Source organism: Nothoprocta perdicaria, unplaced genomic scaffold (genome assembly GCF_003342845.1).
Source record: "Nothoprocta perdicaria isolate Ctin4 unplaced genomic scaffold, notPer1 scaffold_49, whole genome shotgun sequence".
Taxonomy (NCBI): domain Eukaryota; kingdom Metazoa; phylum Chordata; class Aves; order Tinamiformes; family Tinamidae; genus Nothoprocta; species Nothoprocta perdicaria.
The window spans coordinates 3,811,554-3,829,789 of record NW_020455743.1 but is presented as its reverse complement, the minus strand read 5'-3'; the positions used below and the strand labels follow the sequence as shown (position 1 = coordinate 3,829,789).

The 18,236-nt window shown below is 46.2% G+C and overlaps 1 protein-coding gene across 1 annotated transcript; it reads left to right on the top strand.

Moving 5' to 3' along the window:
* Positions 1 to 558: 558 nt before the first annotated feature.
* On the top strand, positions 559 to 18,143 carry SRPX (sushi repeat containing protein X-linked). Its single transcript, XM_026047315.1, has 9 exons — positions 559 to 1,909; positions 7,080 to 7,271; positions 7,862 to 8,038; positions 9,705 to 9,831; positions 11,902 to 12,023; positions 12,891 to 13,070; positions 13,922 to 14,055; positions 15,235 to 15,356; positions 16,561 to 18,143. The coding sequence occupies exons 1-9, from the start codon at positions 1,732 to 1,734 to the stop codon at positions 16,739 to 16,741; spliced, it is 1,413 nt and encodes a 470-aa protein (XP_025903100.1). The 5' UTR covers positions 559 to 1,731; the 3' UTR covers positions 16,742 to 18,143.
* Positions 18,144 to 18,236: the final 93 nt, after the last annotated feature.

Genomic DNA, 18,236 nt, shown 5'->3' with positions numbered 1-18,236 from the left:
TACTTCGGGGCAAAAGCAGTGAATCACTTGAGGCTAATTGCCATGAGAAGACTTTCAAAAGTATTTAATCGTGTTTCCCTCTGAAGAGAAGTAAATACACAGCAGCTCTTTGTGTTTTCAGCACGGCTTTAACTTCTAGCGATGCACAGGTACTGGACTCCCTGTGCAGTGTTAAACTTGGACCATTCAAAATGAATGCATTGAGACAAGATTTTTGTAAACCTCAAGCTGGGTGATTAGCCAAGAGTGTCCTAATTCCGAGAGAAAACCTGGTGCTTGGAGCAATGTTCATTTACATTCCTTTAAATATGAAGGTCTTCACGAAGCCCTTGGGGAACACAGCTTGCCCTTTGTAGTATAGGGTGAGAATTGAAATGCAGCAAAGTCTAATGTTTTTTATGTTGAGAAGTTGTTTTAAGATATCAATGTTTAGACAGCAACAGTTAAAAACCAACAAAAACAAATCCCCCAGAGAAGCAAGTTCCAAATAACTGCAAGGCTGTGCTATAGAAAATGCTTCCTGCATTTTAAGGGAGAAACTGTTTGGAATTAGCTTGGTAATACGTGAGGTGAAAGCCCTTGGAAGTGGTAGGAGGATTCCCAGTGAGAGCAATAAGCTTTGGTTATACAAAGTTTCGTGAAATAACAAAGTGACTTTTTCCAGAGGCTTCATAAGATAAAAAGTAAAGTTTCACTAGTTTCTGGATTTTTTTTTTAAGTGGAATGTGTTGACAGATGCTGACACTCATCTAGGGGAGAAAAATACTGTTTTGGTAACTCTTAACCTTTTGCTAAATCATCCAAGTCTTTATTGGCTGTTGACTTCCATTTCAGCACAGAATTAGGTGCTCTGCACATGAAACCAGCTTGTTGAGGTACTTAAATTATTGTATTTAGCTCAACTTCAAGCATCAGCTTTTAAAGAGTGGCTTTGACTTCAACAAATGGTGATTAAATATCTAGGGTTGTGATTTCAGATTCCGTGGGCAAAAAAATTCTGAAGTTTCACACAAAGCCTCCCTAGTATCTGGCTATTGTATGCCAGATTTTTAGAAATACTTCTTAGAGTAGTAATCTGTGTGAACCTCTCTTCTTGGAAAAGACTCAGCTCGATTTTGGACCAAACCAGCTGCTGATTTTAGAGAAATATCACATAAGGCTATTTTGAAGGCCTTGCTGCTAGCCAGCATATTTTACTAATGAGTTACTTGGATCATGGTGCTCTAGATGGTTTCTGCCCATGGTAAATTACAGAATTTTCGAAAGCAGTTTCTGCCTTTTTTGCCCTAAGCTTACAACTGTTGCACAGCTCTTGCAAAGTGATGGTATATACTATCTCTTCGGTTTGTACCAGCACAGAAGACTTGATGCCAAACTGGGGTTTGCAGGTAATGTATGTCACCGTTTTGTTCTCTACATGAAGGTCATTCATGTCACAAGTGATGGATGTTCTCAAGTTAAGCACATTTTCCTCCAGCCTGATGGCTGTTAACAGCCTCTGACACTATGCAACCACTTTATAGTGAAATGCTTGATGTACCCCTTCGCTTGGGCAGCCCTGCTCAGTAGATCAGCTTCAGCATGGGGGCCTTTCCATAGCCAAGGAGCTGTGAAATGTCCAACGTGTCATTGTGGAACAACAGCAGGAGACTTTGATTTCATTTGCCTAACAGATCACTCCAAATTCACTATAAACTGGTTCTGCTATAAATCTAAGCTTCAAGGAGGCCCATGCTGATGGCATTGCTTAGATTATTGCATCCTAATCATGCATGTCTTTTTGCAAAGCCCTCTCTTAATATATATTTCCTTTCTTGCTGCAGTGTTTTCTTTTTATTTTGTATTGTAGGATCGGGATATTCCCCCCTTGAAGATGATGAAGATGTGTATGCACGCAATAGATATAAAGGTGAATGCTTTGCTTATGTGCTAATAAGAATCAGCTGTTGCTGAGAGCTTAACTACTTTTCTTTTCTTGTTTTATAAAATCTTAGTGATCTACCTCCATGGTTTCTTCATGGCTCTTAGATCAAGATTTTATTTTTACAACAGTGGAAGTTAGACCAGGTTCTGATTTCCACTGTCGTATGTACCTAAATACATTAGTTTTGTACAGCCTTTGCTCTTGGAGAATAAGGTTGCTCATTCATGAAAATCTAGGAATAGTTTCTCTTCTTTCTTTATACGTCATGGCTAAATCATCAATGGTAAGTTGACCCCAAAACTGGGCCTATTGATGATAATGTATAGAAGTACATGCAAGAGAACTTGATTTTCATGACCTTTCTTTATTTCTTCCTTAAAATGGGTCTCATTTCAGGTTAACTTGCAACCTGAAATGTTAAGCAAAGTGTGTTTAACTAATGAACATGTAAATTATGTCAATTCAAATTATGCAGGTATATTAATGAGTCACTGGATTTATCCTTCTGTAAATCAAATTCAGTTTTTCTTCTGTAGTCCAAAAGAGATTGCTGTTCAATAAGATTGGGAAGTTTTTTTCATTGCTGGTAAATCTTACATTTCTATATTCATTTGCTTAAAAAGTCTGCATCTGTCTCAGTGTTCCCCCCAGTTCTCTGTCAAAATCCCTCAGATGCCCAAACAATTTAAGGAACTGTGACTTTTATGTCTTTTTGCCTGGTGACTGTGGTTTCTTTTTAGTAGACTAATCTGGACTTGCTAGAAAGAAATCTACTGTGTTAGTAGCATGAAAGCATTGGGCACTGACTGTTTGTTATATGCTATTGGTACTCTAGAGAAAATTAAACAGACCTTAACTAAGAGGTAAGTTTTCAAGTAATTCAGACATTTATAAGCAGCAGAGAGGAAAACACAGATGCTGCAGATTGTTGGGTTTTTTTAATATATGTAAATGCCTGATGTTCTTCCCAGGAAAAGAAATACTTCACTATAAAATTTTGTTTGGAAACATGCACAGAAATATTTCTCCAAAGCTTGCCATGGGTAAATGTTCTCTTGTTTGCCTTTTAACGCGTAACCCTCTGCAGACACTTAGAGAATTCCAGAGATCATGAAGAAAAATCAGTGCCAATTCATGCCAGGGCAGGCGAGTAGTCAAAATGCAGATGCTGTGTAAATTCCTTTTACACAGTGATCCCAAATGAATTATATTAATGTCAGCCAAAATGACACCGGGGTAAGTGAAACACAATGAGTCATTCATACAAGTCCTAAAGACTCCCCCAGGTTTGGAAGCCTCACCGCCAAATGTTGCAGAAGAGCAGGCAATATAAGAGGGTACAAGGAGGAACCTGGAAGGCTTATTTGTAACTAGGCAAGGCTTACTTGTAAATAGGGCTACTTATTTAAGCTGGGAACAGGGGGAAGAGGGAGGGCAGAGTGAGAGGGAAGCGCAGGCAGGCCATGCGAGCCGGCGCGGCGCTCGGCCTGCCTCGGCGTGCTACAGACCGCGCTCAGCGGCTCGCACGAGGAGGCCCGACCTCCTGCCGGACCCTTTGTCCCCGTCTGGATGCTTCCCGGCTCGCTCCACTTGCTGGAGAAACGCTGCCGATGCCTCCCGGGCCCGCGGCATTTTTGGAGGGCTGTTCCCAGCCTCCTTGGTGAGGCTCGGCCTGGCCAGCAGGTCACCCTGCCCGCGGAGAGCTGGGCCTCCACAGGGCCCAGTGGGGAGGCTCTGCCACCCACGCTCCTCTTCTGTTCCCCTGGGCCTCTACGGACCCACACAACGCTGTCCTGAAGGAGAGAGTTGATAATATATGGCCCCTCAGGCCATCCCACCCCAGCATTAATACTCCATAAATGCAACAGCAGCTCGGCCTTTGAGGAGCAATATTTGCTTTTGCTTACAATAAACACACTTTGATCTAAAACCTCATGCCTTTTGAAGTGCTTTCAGGCACGTACGCTCTTCAAGCTCGCTGAGTTTTGTTTTGTTTTGCTGTTTCTTCAGTGACATCCGTTGCTCCAAGACCAGATAACTGCCCTGTTACAAGCCCTGCCTCACCCATTTGCTTCTACTTGCTTTCTGTTCCAGGGGAAGCATTATAATGTTTTAGGTCAAACAGATGTTTCTCTTAAGCTCTACAAGTTATCTGCATCCAAAAGCACGTCTGTTTTGGGTTTTGTTTTGGTTATTATTATTTTTTTTTCTGTGGACATATCATCTAATCCAGTACAGGATCTATTAGGTCTCCCTAGGAGCCTTGCTCTGCTTCTTTCTGTAGACCACCATGGCTGCAAGGCTTCTACCACTGCAGGGACTATTTTTTTCTTTGGATATTCCATTGTGCTTTTCACTGCACTTGCTTCACACATGCAGCTGTTTACTCCAAGCAAGAGTATTTGTAAAGCTGCAAAAATTCTCAGGTAAAACTCACAGAGTTTGCAGGACCTGGCCCAGCTGCTTTGGAGATGTATATATTTGTCTTAATTGGCTTTTTGCTGACATAGCATAGCATATTTGGCTTAACCCCTTTGCAGAGGAGATGAGGTGTGCTCGTTTGCATCTTACAGATGAGGCACAAATAATAGGAACTGATTTTTCCCAAAACTTACTTAGGTTGGACTTTCACCTTAGGACTCTGTGATTCCTCATCCCCTCCATCCCCCCCTGCTGCACCCCTGGTCAGTAGTGGGGTTTTTTGGTGTGTTTGTTTTTTAAACAAATTAAGGTTTAAAGCCATCTGCAGAACGACTGAATGTAATAATTAGCTGCAGGAAGTGGGAAGGGCCCTGACTGCTCCAGTTAGCCTAGGCAGCTGATCTCCCTGTGCTTCAATTACTGTATATTCGGTGACAACAGGAATCATGCTGTTTATGCATCTTTGCAAAAGACTTTCAGATTTATTGGCTAACATATGAAAATAAGCCTGTCACAGCAACAGGTAGCTGCTTCAGAAACAGACTGGTCTAGAGGAACTTGCTTTTGGAGTAGTCAAAAGCTCAATAATTGCTCTTTCCACTTTCACTGGATGCTATTTCTGTTGCTCCAGTGACAGCACCGCAAAATGTAGGTGGAAAATCGCATTTCTGCTGGGAAGGTGTAAAATGCCCTAGAGATGCCCTACACTGAATGTAAATATGCTGTGTATGACAAATATGAGATGTTGCATTGACTGTGTTTATTTGGATAGGAAGTTGATCTCAGTGTGCGGAAAAATCTCGCTGCCCAAGAACTGAATGTCCAAAAGGAGACAGAGGAGACCCAAAAACTTTATTCGAATAAAGGGAGAGTCCCCTTTATTTTTACATGACTGCACATCAGTCATGTAAAAAAAAAAAAAAAAAAAGTGCAAAATGACTGCAGGAATTAAGAGTAAGTAGTAAGCATCTGCTAAACTGTTGCTGTTTTTAGAAGTTATTTCTAAATTTCTCTTGCAACTTTGTAAAGACAAAGGCTAAAACTTTGCTTTGGGGGTGTTTTGGGTTTTTTTTTCATCTTTCTTGCCCACTCAAGCTCTTGCACACCTCCTGCATGTCTCACATTGTCACATAGGGTGTCAGGACGTGTCATCTTTCTGTTTTTGCCTTGCAATCCCTGCTCCCTCTCGTTACATCCTTTTCAAATCTTGGAGCTGAGAAGGGGCAGGCTTAGTCACTGAGACAATATTTGCTCCGTGCACACGCTTGTCAAAGATGAGCAAACGTTTGGAAACATTTTGCTGTGAAGGGGAGGTCTTTATCACTGCACCCATGTAAGATGGGACATCTGTGTCCCAGAATGGCTTCATATATCTGCAGATTCATATATTTGCATTTAGAGTGTGGCCTTAACAGACTACTATGGAGTCAATTTTATTTCTGTATTTCCCCCCTCACACACCTCATTTTTCCACAAATGCGGTAGGAGCACAAGCTATGCTGTCGCAGCCAAATTCCAGCTTTCCCCTGACGTTACAGTTCCATCACTTTACAGTTCCATCACTTTTGCTGTCCTGGGCCCAGGAGCATCCAGAAGGTGGTAGTGCAGGCCAGACTCCCATGACCCTCCACCCAGCTTTTGAGGTCCACGTACAAGATGCAAATCCAGACTTGGAGAACATTCAGAACTGGATGTAAACAGGGCAGGTGGGGTCCTTTTCTAAATACCCATTCTAAATACACATAAATACACATAATAGCCTTGTAAAGGAACATGGATACCCTTATAAAGGACTTGATGAGAGGAAGTGTTGTGAAATACATACGTGGTGTTTCAGTGTGCACATTGCACTTGGAAACTACACATCAAAACCATTAGGAGATGAATAGGTTAGACCTTTTTCAAGAGCTTTTCATTTAGTTGGTTGGGTTAAATATTTTTCTTCGGGTAATGATACTGTATAATTATGCTGGTATAAAGCTCTTATTTTTTGTTAGTAATATAAAGAATAGTAGCATGTTTTATTATAGTGCCATAGACCTGCTGAGAACAACAGGGGAGCTACTGGTCTTGTATAATTTACAAGTTTCCATTCAGCTTTATTACTGAATAGTAACTTGGGAAATCATTTTGCAAAACTGGAGCTGTGCTTGAGTCCTTCACAGTTGTGCTGACCCCTGGGGTATGTATTCCCACAGCTCTGGCATTTTGGCAGTGTGATTTATGTAGGTGATGCTCCTCATAATGAGACAGAGCTCAAACCATCGCAGTACATCAATGTTTTTTTGATTTTGTTTTTCTCCTAATCGGCAGTAAAAACAGCTAAACGTGGCAAAAATACTGCTGCAGCTGAACCAGATGAATTCCTAATGCAAACTTTTGGTATCAAAAGTTTTTATATATATATAAAAAAAAAAGGTCGTCACCAAACTGTCCACAGGGTGGCACAATTACCCCGCTGCCTGCTTCCCTCACCCAGTGTAATGGATGCTCTCCTGAATGTTTTTGAAAGGAAAGAGCTTTGCAGTCTTGGACCTCCTCGTGAAGGCTCTAGCAGGAGAACCTCACCACAACGTCACTTCCCAGCTTTGGGAGATTGGTAGCTTTTTCAGAACAGATTTTGGGTTTTTTTTACCTTCTCTTGACCTTGAATAAAGAAAATGCTTTTGTATTTGTGACTAAACCTCTTATAGTACTTCATAAAATATTCTGTGCTTTTTGTTCTCCGTGCCAGAAACACCGTGGTGCTCTCCCATTAAGGTGAAACATGGTTATGCCAACTGCAGAACACCCCAAGGGGAATATTATAAGAATGTGCTGGGTACAAGATGTGACATTCGTTGTCAAAAAGGCTACGAACTGCACGGCCCTCAGCAGCTCATCTGTCAGTCAAGCAAACGCTGGTCTGGGAAAGTGTTGTGCAAACGTAAGTAGCCATTGAGATTGTGCCTGTGGGTTGTTCTGGGACTCAGTCGATGGTCAAGTCTCTTGGCCTTGGTGTTTGGTACAGCCGAAAGCTGTGACTGGCGAAAGGTGCCAGTCTTTTCACTGCTATTTGTAACCTAAATATTGCCAGTGTGCACGGGTCTGTGGATTGGCTTCCTGCTGAAGTGCTTGCAGTTTAAACGTAGATCATGGAGCATTTAATGAGCGGGAGTCGGGTTTGTAGGAACAGTCTCATGACAGAGCCAAGTACTTCCTGTAAAATGCTGCACATCTTTGGCTTTGAAAGCTGGAAAGGTTTGTTTCAGATCCCTAAACGGGCTCTTGAGCTAAATGACTTACTGAGAAGAACCGAATAGGTAAGTCCTTTTCTTTTATAAATATTAATTAGGCTAATCTGTCTCTAAAGTTAAAATTGAAACATGGCTAGCGAGAACGATGTGAAAAGCCCCACGTGGAAGGTACCGGCCGCTGCTGAACGCTGTGAGCAGCAACTTCGTTTCTGCGCGGTGCCCCCGTGCAGGGCCCTGCGTGCTTCCAGAAGCTTCCAGAACCGCCTCCTGTCTCTTGCAGAGAAGCGCTGCCCGACGCTCTCCATGCCGGCCAACGGCGGCTTCAAGTGCTCAGACGGGGCTTACTTCGGCTCGCGGTGCGAGTACTACTGCTCGCCGGGCTACCAGCTGAAGGGCGACCGCACGGTGAGCTGCCTGGACAGCAAGGCCTGGAGCGGCCGCCCGGCCGCCTGCGTCGGTGAGTGGCGCCGCCGCCGGCCTCGCGTCTCCCAGCGCAGCTTCGGGGAAGGCTCCGGCAAAAAGCTCCGCAGCCTGCCCCAGGGAAGGGGGTTCCAGGGAAGGGAGTAGATGTGTTCCGGTGTTCATTTTTGGTGGCTCCGCTAGCTGCAGGGTGAAGGCTTTAAGAGCCTTCTAGCAGGGTCTACAAAGAAATCGCAAGAATCATCTACCAGTGTGGCACAAAAATAAGCTTATTTATTTGCTTAAAAAAAATGCCCATAGAAAACAAGTATTTGGGCAAGGTTGTTGGCAGCATTCCTGGTGGGAGTGACTTTGGTACCTTGGCCCTTTGCAAGCTCTCTCTCCCCCTCATACATAGACACACTTGGTCCATCCGGTGTGAAGCCAGGAGCGCTCCCTGGGCCAGTGTCCAGCTGCCCGGGCTGGCCGAGGCCTTGCAGAGGAAATCCAAGGCAGGCAGTTTCGGAGGCTTCCAAGCTCTTGGGATGCCCTTAGAAGTTGGAAGTGGCTGGTCCAGGGCTGTGCTTGGCCGGTTAAACAGGTCCAAAAGGTTGCATGTTGCTGAGTTGGGGGATGTGAGGGCTGGTTAAGTTATTTTATGTATTTGATGCTCTATGATGACCAACCCCTTTTCTGATTGCTGTTTCTTACAAGCAAAGCCACACTGTGTTTTCTATGTCTGCCTTGCAAATGAGTGTCTGCCTCCCTTTAAATTTGAGTAGCATTTTAGGGACTGTCTTCTGTTTCCAGGTGAAGGGCCTTGTCTCTGTTTTTTAAAGCCATCACGTTACCCCATGGATTTAGACTTCATTTGGGGCATAAACCAGGACTTGCTTCAGCCTCCTGAGACCAAACTTTTAATGGCTCTTTTTCCTGTATTTGGTGACTGTGGTGGAATTAGGGCTTGGTTCACCCACATATTCTTGCTGCTGCCGATGTGAGTGGCTGAAGAGCAGCTGTGTGTCAGTTGGATCTCCCATCAGGGTCTTTTCCTCCCAACTGCTCCCCTATCCCTGGATGACAGTGACAGTATTCTTAGAGGCAGCTGATCTGCAAAACTTACTTGCCCTACACTTTTTCTTTGCATTCCTCTGCGTAAGACACTGTGAGAATGACTTGAGAAACTCCTTATCAAGTGCAGTAAAAACACAGTGGGCACGCTCTCCAAAATACCAGGTTCTGGTTTCTCTTGCCATTGCTGCAGGACAAATGGCCAACAGGCTCTCAGTAGAAGTGGTCACCGTGTCCCATGTGCTCTGCATGGGGCTAGTGACCACTGCAGAGGCAGAGCAGGGGAACAGAAAGTCCAGGCTCCTCAGGAACAACTCACACATCGTTCCTTAGAGTCCCAAACTAAGTACAGCCTATTTGCTAACGTGACTTTTTCACTGGGGACTGTATAAGCAAGTTATGATAACTGCTTTTTACTTGGTCATTGGTATGGGAGGGTTAATCCTTCTCATCTCTTGCTCTTACCAGACGAGCACACGAGAAGGAGGGGAGCAGCGGCGTGTCTGGACGCTGTGTCTGCGTTGGCAGGAGGGTGTCTAGGAGGCCGGGTGGAGATGGTCCCTCCTGCGTGGTGGCAGGGTGGGAGCTGGGAAGCAAAGGAGCAGCTGGAGCAGGTCTCTCTGTACGCGTTTCTCTGACCTTTGTTTCAACAGATACAGAACCACCGAGAATCCAGTGCCCGAGCGTGAAGGAGAAAACCGCGGAGCCAAATAAGTTGACGGCCCGAGTGTTCTGGGACACCCCGGAGGGCAGGGACACGGCGGATGGGATTTTGACAGAGTAGGTGGAAATCTGAAGCCATTAATATTTTCTCTTTTTATTCCTGGGGCCCTTGCTTAGTAATGCAGCTGATGCTGGCTGAATTACAGGTCCCTGATGTTCATTAAAGGTACTTAATAACTGCTGTCACATGTCTAAGCCTTATAAAGAATTTTATGTTTAACTGAAGGGAAAAAAATAGCTCATTCAGGAACAACACGCAAAAGGGTGATGCACTGCTGTTACCCTTTGGATGGCAGCAATAACCTTAGCCTGATGACTGCACCTGCGAGAGCATTTCCCAGAGCTTCCTCGTGACTCCCATCTCTTGATGGGCATGTTATGGCGAGCTACCCTTATAGGCATAAAGATAGTGCTGCAGTGGAGGAGGCAGCAGACAATACAGGCTGTATGAACAGAACAAACTGTGTCACAATCCAAATCCTGCAGTCGTCCTTAGGCTTCTTCCTGCAGTTGGGCTGGCGATTCGTGACAGAGAGATCCACATGGAGCTTTAAAGGAATGCTGCTTGTTTGAACCCTAAGTAGCTTTAAAGGAAAAATTGGATTTAACTTAATCTGATACAGGGCATATTCTTCAAAATTCTCTTATCAATTTTTATGGTTTAACAGTCATAATTTTCATCTATAATATGAGAATTCCTACTAACAGTAAAGGAAACTTATCCACAGTAGTGTGAGGTGCACTTCTGGTAGCATCACTGCTTCTGATTCACCCATCTTCATCATGCAGGCCTTATATCAATCTATGAGGATTGCTATTCTGATGAAAGTGTAGAAATTCTGCTTAATTTTAACTGCAAGTATGCAAAGAAGCTGTTGAAAGACACAAGCACATTGCCTTTTTATCATTAGGTTTTAAATAATTTTAGAATGAGGAGCTCACTCTGCAGTTAGAAATATTGCTGTGTTAAGCCTCATAGATTAATTCTGTGGTGATTAAAAATCTGCTAGAATAAGAAGTCTGATCTGAACAGCTGCTGCTCATTATCAGAAGGAATAAAACACAGAGTCTTTTTGAGGAGATAATGTCTGATGAGTAGGAAAAAAAAGAGTATCTCATTTAGACTTTCTCAAATCAATAACTCTTCCCAGCCCCAAGAGATGAACAGCTGAATCTGTGGAATTTTTTTCTATACATTTTTGAAAATCTGGTTACACTGTGATGTTATATACAGCCTAATAATTATGTGCAGTGTTTACATTCAGAGCGGTGAGCCCTGCAGCCTGCAGATGAGGTGAACTCCTTCATTAGGTGAAGAACTCGGTGGTTCAGTGCTGAGGGTCTGATTAAGTGAACACTCGAATTCTCTTGACGTGTTTGGCAGACGGGAACAAGCTCCCAGTGAAACTGCTGCTCTGAGACACTAGGCTCTTCTAATGTGAAAATAAATTTCACTTTCCACTTACTTTTCTGTACGCTGGTACAGTCACCAGGGTCTGTGTGGGCAGAACAGACCTGCTACGTTTGTGATGCCCCTGCCCTAAGGGGCAGGAGCTCTTCCTCAACAGCAGCCCTGGGTTAAACTGCAGCCTTGCCAGTGGTCTGCTTAGGATACAAGGTGAGGGATAAACAACACAGTTATTGTTCCTTGTATGAGGAGGAGACACTCAAGATCCTTTGGGCAGTTACGATACTTGGCTGCTTCACACATTGCCTTGCAGGAGCAGTGCAGGCTCAGCCCCAGCTGAGGATCACAGACTCACAGGATGTTTGAGGTTGGAAGGGACACCTAGAGACCATCCAGTCCAACCCCCTGCTCCAGCAGGGACACCCGGAGCACGGGGCACAGGGCGGCATCCAGGCGGGTTTGGAAGATCTCCAGAGAAGGAGACTCCACAGCCTCCCTGGGCAGCCTGTGCCAGCGCTCCAGGAGTCAGCAGGTCTCCCCACGCCAACGTGGCTGCCCAGCTTCTTCCCCCACTTCTTCCTGCTCTTCAGCACGTAGCGCAGCCAGGCGATCTCAGCACGGCACAGCCCGGCCTGCCCTCCTCAGGCTCTTACAGCATTGGCTGCAGGAAAACACGGGCAAGAGTTGATATATTTGCTCTATTTCTTCTCCCATTTTAGTGTTATTTTGAAAGGCCTGCCGCCAGGATCACATTTTCCGGAAGGTGACCACAAAATCCAATATACTGTGTATGACAGAGCAGAAAATAAAGGCACTTGCAAATTTCTTGTTAAAGTCAGAGGTAAGAATGATATTTTAAGCTATAGCCACAGATTTGCTACTGGCTTAGTAAACAGTTTAGAAGTGGTCTCATATTTTTAACTATCTGCTAGTTAGATGCTCCTGATGGAGGCTTCTCAGCTGTGTCTCATGTCTGTTGAGCAGGGCTGCCCTGGGGCAAGTGCAGCTCTGCACTGGCCAGAGTTAAAATCACAGAATCAGGGAATGGTTGGGCTTGGAAAGGACCTCCGGAGATCATCTAGTCCAACCCCCTGCTCCAGCAGGGACACCCAGAGCATGGGGCACAGGGCGGCATCCAGGCGGGTTGGGAAGATCTCCAGAGAAGGAGACTCCACAGCCTCCCTGGGCAGCCTGTGCCAGGGCTCTGGCACCCTCACAGTGAAGAAGTTCCTCCTCACATGGAGATGGAGCTGCCTGTGTTTCAGCTTACACCCATCGCCCCTTGTCCTGTCACTGGCCACCACCGAGTTTGGCCCCATCCTCCCTACATTTTCCCCTCAGGTATTTCTGCGTATTGACCAGATGCCCTCTTAGTCTTCTCCAGGCTGAACAGGCCCAGGTCGCCTAGTCTTTCTTCATACAACAGATGCTCCAGTCCCTTAATCAAAATCTGTAGGTCTGAGTTTCAGCTCTCTTTCTGCTCCCTCACCTCTCATCACCATGATGCCGTGTGATCACACACATATAACTGGATCACTGTAGCCCACCTGTGTGCTTGGCATGTTTTTTTTGAAGTCCTCACCTATAAGGCAGCTCATAAGCAAGACTGCAAGCAGAAATACCTGTTTTTATTAGTGTTCTCCTGGGCATGGTGCCCTAGCACCACGGTGCCTGATGCCTTCCCCTCCGTTTCTCCCGTGACTTGCAGTGAGGCGCTGTGTGAAACTCCACGCGCCGGATAACGGCTACGTCCGGTGCTCCGGTGACGGGAATAACTACGGGGCGACGTGCGAGTTCTCCTGCGTGGGCGGCTACGAGCTGCAAGGGAGCCCGGCTCGCGTGTGCCAGTACAGCCTGGGCTGGTCGGGAGTGGAGCCGACCTGTGCACGTACGTGAGCGTTGCCCCCACGGGGCTAACGGGAGGGCGCAAGAGCAGGTTCCCCTGCACGTGAGTAACGTGATGGAGACACAAACCTCGTCTTTGCTGTCTCTTCCCAGTTGTCCTTACGTGGGGAGCATCTGCCGCCCTCGGCAGCTCCTGCCTCTGATCACCATCAGGGTAGTCCAGCATAGCACCATGCAGGGTACCTTGCACTGGTAGTGGTTTTTCAGCTGAAACCGCTACACAAAGCTTGACATTCTGGAGCTGCAGGTCCATAAGCTGGAACACAGCAGCAACCTGTTGCTTTCGGTTGTCTTTTAAGTAGTAGGGAGGAAACTGTCAAATGGATCTGTTTAAGCTATAGAAGTGTATACAAAATATGGAGGCATAGAAGAGCCAGTGCTCTGCAGCCCTTTCCTTTCTCTTAAGCTCAGTTTAATGATGAGCTTAATGGTGAGTGTTTATTACCAAGCCAGTTCCCTGCACCAGGAACTGCCCAGTTCCCAGCTCCACTTCCTTGTTTAGCACCAGCTCCTAACCCTCCTAGCAGCAGTATTTCCAATCCTCTCCAAGCAAAAGGCCACTCTAGATTTTTTGTTGTTGTTACAAGGCAAGGGGGAGAAACATTCCTTCATGACACGGTGCCATACTTGGGAAGAGAAATGAAATTCTTGAAATTCACATGAAATTCTTGGCTTCCCTGAGGCCAGTTTCACCTGTATCTTGTATCTGATCTGTATCTGTAATCAGAGGTGTCCTCATGCTCCTCTGCTTTTGGTGGTTTTTGCCTTTATGCTTTTAGAAGTAGATCTGTTTTCAGCACCCTCTATAACCTACGTTTTAAAATTTAATTCCAGCCATGAATATCAATGTGAACGTAAGGACTGCAGCTGCACTCCTGGACCAGTTTTATGAGAAACGCAGGTTGCTCATCATTTCAACTCCTACTGCAGCCAACTTCTTCTACCGGATGCAGTTGGGAATGTTGCAGGTAAAACAGAACCGGGGGTTTCTTTCCTGATTGATTCTCTTTTTCCCAAGTATTTTTTTTCTATAAGGGCTCAAGAGGACAAGCCCCACTGTTGGTATAAATCAGCAGACCTCAGTTGTTACTCTGCGACCACCAGCGGTTCTGCAGTTACCCTTTTAAATGGGCTTGAGTTAAACAGCTCCCCAGACAGTGACTGAGCTCTGCTCTCTTTGGTACTGCCGCCGTCTGATTGATAGTGATGGAACCGCAGGCAGTTCTGGCCCCCTCCAGTGATTTATTTAATATTAACTTGTGCTCTCATGATTTAGCGGAACTCAGTCCTTACGTGGACTCCTAAAGGAGTTGAAAAAAAAAATGCATCACTTCAGGGGCCCCAGTTCATGCACACTTTGCAGCTGTAATGTAAAATGTGAATGGCCTTAGAAATAACTGGTGTGCAAGCGGGCACAGCCCTGGAGACTCAGAAATCCTCCGGGCTGCTGGAGAGGGTAACGTTTTAGTGTGCTGTTCCAAAAGAGTAATAACTGCGGGTAATTCGATTTGTATCAACATATATATTATATTTATTAGGCTCTTGTTACATTTCTGCTAGCTGTGCTTAGGGATGTATCTTAAACATGTATCTGGCCTAAGGGAGAGCCAGTCCAGTGTCTTCTTTGACAGTGACAAGTGCTTAGGCCCCGATTCCTTTTTCCCACACTGAGGGGGAAAAAAAGTATTAATCAGTATTGGGAATAGCTTACAATACTCAATGCAGTGAATATTTTTACTCATTGCTTTACGGTGATGAAGTTGGCATGAAAGATAATTTCCTGCAGCTGGTTTCCATTTCAGAGAGTTCGTTTTGATTGCCAAACCAGATTGCTGCTTAGGAAATGCTTAATAAACTGGCATCTTCTCCTTTCATTAAGGGTATGTTCATATTCCTCCAAGGTGGTCTCTGTGCAGCGTTACTTTAGGGTAGCTCAGAGCCCCTTTATTTGATATCTCTGGGAGCGAGAAGGCTTCCAGTTAGCAGGAAAGGAGCGGGCTCCTCAGCGAGGCCCTCACTTCAATCCAAACAGTCTCAGTAACATCCACGGAATGAAGCAGGGACACGGAAGTGGTTGGAGGCGCCGGGAGCGACCGGCTGCTCCCGCTCGCTGACGCGCCTGTCTCCTCTCGCTTGCATCCCCCCAGCCAGCGCAGTGCGGCCTGGACCTGCGCCACGTCACCGTGCTGGAGCTCGTGGGCGTTTTCCCGGCGCAGATCGGCCGCATCGGAGCCAAGCTGCTGCCCCCGGCGCTGGCCCTGCAGCTCAGGTAAGGGCGGCGCTCGCCCCGCGGCCGGCGGGCAGCTTGGCACGGCCCCTGCCACGGGCTGCCCCTGCTTGCCTCATCCTGCTGCGGGAGTGCACGTGTTTCCCTGGAATGCACCTTGCCGGGCACCGAAGGTGAATGGTCATGAGTAAGGTTGGTGATATATACGTTCACGCAAAGCAGCTGCAGAGTCATGGGCAGGTGGCTTACAAAAGAAGGAGCTTGGCTAGTTCCACCTTCAAATGGCAGGGGAGCAGCGGCCCCTTCCTCCCGCGGCCCTTGCTCAGACTGAGTGGATTCCCGAATTCAGGCCAACTCTCTCTGCAGCCCTTGGGGATTAAGTGCCATGTGTGTTCTGGATTTGAGTGCTGCCACTGCGAACACTCCAAGTGGGCATCTCTGTGGCTGGACGTGGTCTCTCCTGACTGCCTACGCTCCCTTTGCCAGGCCAGTCCTAAGGAGCATCCCAGCACATCCACCCAGAGCAGCAACCACCGCCCTGCCCTGCAGGCAGCGGGTGGCTGGGGCCAGGCAGGAAGGGCCCGGCTCCAGTTATTTCAAGGGAAAAGCGGTTCGGTCTCTCCAGCCTGGCCGGGACATTCAGCAGTTTTACCCACATGCAGAAACTGCTTTGAGCTGGTTTTTTACTGGCAGCCAGTTGGTTTTTCCCTTGAAAGGGACATTTCGGGTGCCAGCCTTTCCTAGAGAAAGAAGGAAGGGGTGGCAAAGCAAAGGGGTGGCTGACAGGGCAAGTAGTATTTCCTTAGGGAAAAAAGTCCAGGTGCATTTCAGGCAGCATCTTCTGTGGCATCTTAGACAATATCTGCTGATACCTTAGGCAAGAGCATGGAGTTTCTCATCCTCAAAGAAAATTTTATCATTTTATCAGTCTGCTGCTAAGCCTGACAGGCTTTTTTTTTTTTAATTGCAGAAAACAAAAGCATTTGTTCCCTAGGAAGAGAGGGTGGGATCATGGAAAAAAAAAACAATGTGTGATTCAAAGTTTAAAAAAATAAAAAAGTGTTGTTTGTGGTTCTGCTCCTCTTCCCCACCCTCCCTACCCACGCCAGCTTCCCTAGCACCCTCTTCCTGCACTTCCCTCCTCCCTGCAGTCACTGAAAACCAGCCCATTCTGCACTTGGTTGCTGTGCGAAGGGCGCAGGCTGGAGCCGAGGGGCCTGACGGGCCGCGTTCCCTTGCTTTGCAGACTGCTGCTGCGAATCCCCCATTACAGCTTCAACGTTGTGGTGATGGACAAGCACGGAATGGACAAGGAGCGCTACCCTTTCCCAGCAACACCAGCCGAGCTGTTTGCACTTATTGACAATTTTCCCCTGAGGAAAGAGGAGATGAAACTGCAAGCAGAAATTGGCCAGTCGTGTCCCTAACTCAGCATTACGGGGCTTTCATTTGGCAGTGATTTTTTTAATCCCCATACTCTGCCCTTGGTGCTACACAAAGCATGGCTTTTTTTAATCACCGATGTACAGATTGTTTTGTGTATTGTCTGTCCTGTTGGGGAGCTGTTCTGCATAGACACGTGCATGATGCTTTTTGGTACTTCCAGCTGTCTTTAGAGAAATTTCTGTGTAGAATTATTACCCGGTGGCATTGCTTGTACAGACAGTGAAGGACTGAGGCAAGGCTCCAGGAGATTATTTTGGATTTTTCAGTCAGTGTAAAATTTGAGTTTCTTTCTTACTGTTTTTAAGTCTTTTATTAATAAAAGAATATTGTTTTGCAAACAGATGGTTGTCAGAAATTCCTCCCAGAGATAAAAGCTGATGGATGGAATTCCAAAATTGGATGAAAATTTCTCTTTGCAGCCATTTAACAGAGACAGTAGCCTCAGAATTAAGGTGTAGAGAAGCTCAGCACTGACCTCCAGTTCCCCTATACTACAGTTGATCACAAAGCCCAGCTGAAGGCAACACAAGTAGCTGTTTCCAGCAGCAGGGAGGAGAAAACAGCTGCTGGCAGGAAGAGGGAACGCAGTGGCAGAAAGAAAATGATAAAGGAACAGAAGAAGACAGACAGTAATTAGGAGGAGCCCCAGTTTGCAGTGAGAGAAAGAAGTGCTTTTACCCTGCGACGCTCCTGCTCCCGACTTTCCACGTTCAGGGACTTGTCCTAACAGAATTCCTTCATGTTGGAGACGGATCAGCCTGTGCACGTGCTGGCAGGGGAACGTTCTCCACAGCAGAAGTTCATCGAGGATCTATCATTTCCAGAGCTGTGCAAATACTCAGTTGCAAGTCATCACTTAGGAATTAACGGAAAGGTTCGCTGCTTAGTTAGGAGTGTTGGGAAACTTTCAAAAAAGGAGAGTTTTCTTTTGTTTAATCGTAGCCTGCAATCTCACCAGTAAATTGCCAAGAATATGCATCCTGCCTGAGGAATATGAAGAATCTGAAGAATATCTTGCCTTTTTGAAGCCAAAAAGGAATGAGGACTGTGAGTTACAGCTTGGCACTCTGCTCACGGGCTGGTATAAAACTGGATCCATAACTTGATGCTCTTAAAAGCAAGATGTTGGTAGCTGTGCTGTTCCTGCTTACCACTGAGAACACAGCCCTCCCTTCAGCCAAATGCCTGCTCATCTTTGACCCTGAAGAAGACTTAATTTTACACTCTTATGTCAGCAGGGGAACAGTTTAGCAGTGCATGTAATAAGATCCTTACCAAAGAGGAGTCTTTCACACGCTCTGAAATGATTAAATCTCAAATCGGCTGCTTTTGTAAGCGAAGAGCGAAAAACCAGCTCTGACCTGAGCTACTTAATAATGATGTGCATGGAGAGGGTCCTCTGCGCGGCAGGCTCTGCTGCTGGTGCTCCAGAGGTCTGGGAAACCAAAGCGCCACGGCCGGGGCGAGCCAAGGGCT

What these genes read in the sequence shown, in the direction of transcription:
- SRPX (XM_026047315.1), top strand. Translation starts at nt 1,732, where the DNA reads ATGCTGATGGCATTGCTTAGATTATTGCATCCTAATCATGCATGTCTT. An exon ending in TGCACGCAATAGATATAAAG is followed by an intron (nt 1,910 to 7,079) that starts GTGAATGCTTTG and finishes TCTCCGTGCCAG; the next exon opens with AAACACCGTGGTGCTCTCCC. An exon ending in TGCAGTTGGGAATGTTGCAG is followed by an intron (nt 14,056 to 15,234) that starts GTAAAACAGAAC and finishes GCATCCCCCCAG; the next exon opens with CCAGCGCAGTGCGGCCTGGA.